The sequence below is a fragment of the Cajanus cajan genome, chromosome 9, assembly GCF_000230855.2.
Source record: "Cajanus cajan strain Asha chromosome 9, NIPB_CcT2T_4, whole genome shotgun sequence".
In the NCBI taxonomy this organism is placed as follows: Eukaryota; Viridiplantae; Streptophyta; class Magnoliopsida; order Fabales; family Fabaceae; genus Cajanus; species Cajanus cajan.
This window is the reverse complement of record NC_138525.1, coordinates 21,689,801-21,692,111: the sequence shown is the minus strand read 5'-3', so window position 1 is coordinate 21,692,111 and position 2,311 is coordinate 21,689,801. Positions and strand designations below refer to the sequence as shown.

The 2,311-nt window shown below is 52.2% G+C and overlaps 1 protein-coding gene across 1 annotated transcript; it reads left to right on the top strand.

The window, feature by feature from the left end:
• Positions 1-1,294: 1,294 nt before the first annotated feature.
• On the top strand, positions 1,295-1,747 carry LOC145952008 (uncharacterized). The gene has a single exon (XM_083064225.1). The coding sequence runs from the start codon at positions 1,295-1,297 to the stop codon at positions 1,745-1,747; it is 453 nt and encodes a 150-aa protein (XP_082920351.1).
• The last annotated feature ends 564 nt before the right edge of the window (positions 1,748-2,311 follow it).

Below are 2,311 nucleotides of genomic sequence, written 5' to 3'. Positions count from 1 at the left end.
GTGGAAACCCTCCGAGTCAACCCACACTCAGGGGTCATTCCACTCACTCGGACCTCATACTTATATCCCTCGCACTTCTACTGCCGCCCCGGGAAACCATGCCTCGACTGCTCAAGCACCCGACCGACCGATGCACACCACGCCAGCCAGAGCACACCGACACCCCTTCACCCGGAGCATCATGCAGTCCTCCCTTCTCGACCATTGGAAGTCCCTCCCACTAGACAAGTATGACGGAACCATAGACCCCGACGAGCATGTCGACATTTTCCTTACCCAGGTCACCCTCAGCACCACCGATGACGCCGCCTTATGTCGCATCTTTCCAACATCTTTGAAAGGAAGAGCGTTGAGCTGGTTCACACGTCTCCCGACCAACTCGATCGACTCTTTCAACACCTTAGCATCCTAATTCACCATCCAGTTCGCCACCAGCCGACCTCACCAACTAACCTCCCTCGCGTTGGTGAGCATAAGACAAGAGAAGAAGGAATCTTTTCGGACCTTCATGAGCCGATTTAGCAAAGCAGCACTGGAAATCCAAGGCCTAAATTCAGCCGTCGCTCTTCACCATCTGACTACAGCTCTGAAGCCGGGACTGTTTGCTAACAGCATATGCAAAAAAACCCCATCTGACATGGACGATCTGATACGCCGCGCCGATAAATACATGCAGATGGAGGAACTCGCGGAATTTCGCAATCAGGCCAGGGCATAGGTAACGGCCAAAATCGAGAAGCCCGCCAAAAGCTCTTTCCGAAGCCGTCCCAAGGTCCTCGTCTCACGAGAAAAACCTATTTGCGGACCAAGGTACTCTCATTATACTCCACTGAATACTAGCCGATCGGCTGTCTTAGACCAAGCACTTGCTTCGGAGGTCCTGACAGTGCCGAAGCAAGCCGCGACCCCTCCTCGTGCCGACACTACCAAGTCCTGCAAGTATCATCGTAACAGGGGCCACTCGACTGAGGAGTGCGCGACCTTGAAAGATAAAATTGAGGACTTAATCAAACAAGGGCAGCTTCAACGTTTTGTCGACTGACCTCGTTCTCCCTGATACGATGACCGCCGGCATCGTCGAGATCAGCCTGACCAAGATAGGTCCGACAGGCGTCCCGACAGGGAACGGAGCCGGTCAAGGGGCCGAAAGGAAGACGAGCCGACACCCCAACCTCGAAGAGTCATCAACACCATTGTCGATGGATTCGCAGGCGGCAGTTCTACCTCTTCAGCCCAAAAAAGACACCTCCGAGCCGTCCGAGCTGTGCACGCGGTTGAATGGCCTCAGCGAAGGATGCCGACAATCACATTCACCGAAGCCGACTTTAAAGGCATCAATCCTGATCAGGACGACCCGATGGTTATCAGCGTTGAGATCCACAACTGCATTGTTTGGAAGACGTTGGTCGATCAAGGAAGTTTGGCCGATATCCTCTACTGGAACACCTTTAAACAGCTTGGCATCCCGGAGGCCGAGTTGATCCCATACAACGAGCCCTTGGTCGGATTCTATGGTGAGTGTGTCCAAACCAAAGGATACATAAAGTTATCCACCCGCTTCTACTTCGATGGAGCCGAAGCCCGAGACATCCCAGTCAAATATGTGGTTGTACACGCCAACACGTCGTATAACATTCTTCTCGGAAGGCCTTCCCTCAACAAGCTAGGTGCGATCGTGTCAACTCCACACTTAGCCATGAAATTTCCTTCTGAATCAGCCCGGATCATCACAGTCCACATCGATTAGAAAGCGGCTAGGGAGTGTTATTTCGCCAGCCTTCGGCTACCTCGTCTCAAAACGGCCGAGCCGCGCGGAGTAAAGCGTGTACACACAGTAGCCCAAGAACTTGACCCAGAAATTGTGGACTTCGACCCTCGCATGGAGCAGGACGAGAGGGTTGAGCCGATTGAAGACCGACATCCAATTGTTATCGGGCCGACCGACCTACATGTGACCTACCTGGGCTCTAATTTGTTCGAGACAGAAAAACGAGAAATTGGACAAGTCATTAGGAAAAACAAAGACCTTTTTGCGTGGTGGTCGGCCGATATGCCAGGGATCGACCCCAATTTCTTATGCCACAAACTCTCAGTGTGCCGAGAGGCGAAACCGGTTGCCCAACGAAAAAGAAAGACGGGGGAAGAGAGGAAGAAGGCAATTGAAGCAGAGGTATCCAAGCTCATGGAAGCGGGTTTTATCTAAGAAATCTAGTACACAACGTGGTTGGCCAACATTATCATTGTCAAAAAGTCGAACGACAAGTGGCGGATGTGCACTGATTACACAGACTTGAACAAGGCATGTCCCAAG

What these genes read in the sequence shown, in the direction of transcription:
- LOC145952008 (XM_083064225.1), top strand. Translation starts at nt 1,295, where the DNA reads ATGCCGACAATCACATTCACCGAAGCCGACTTTAAAGGCATCAATCCT.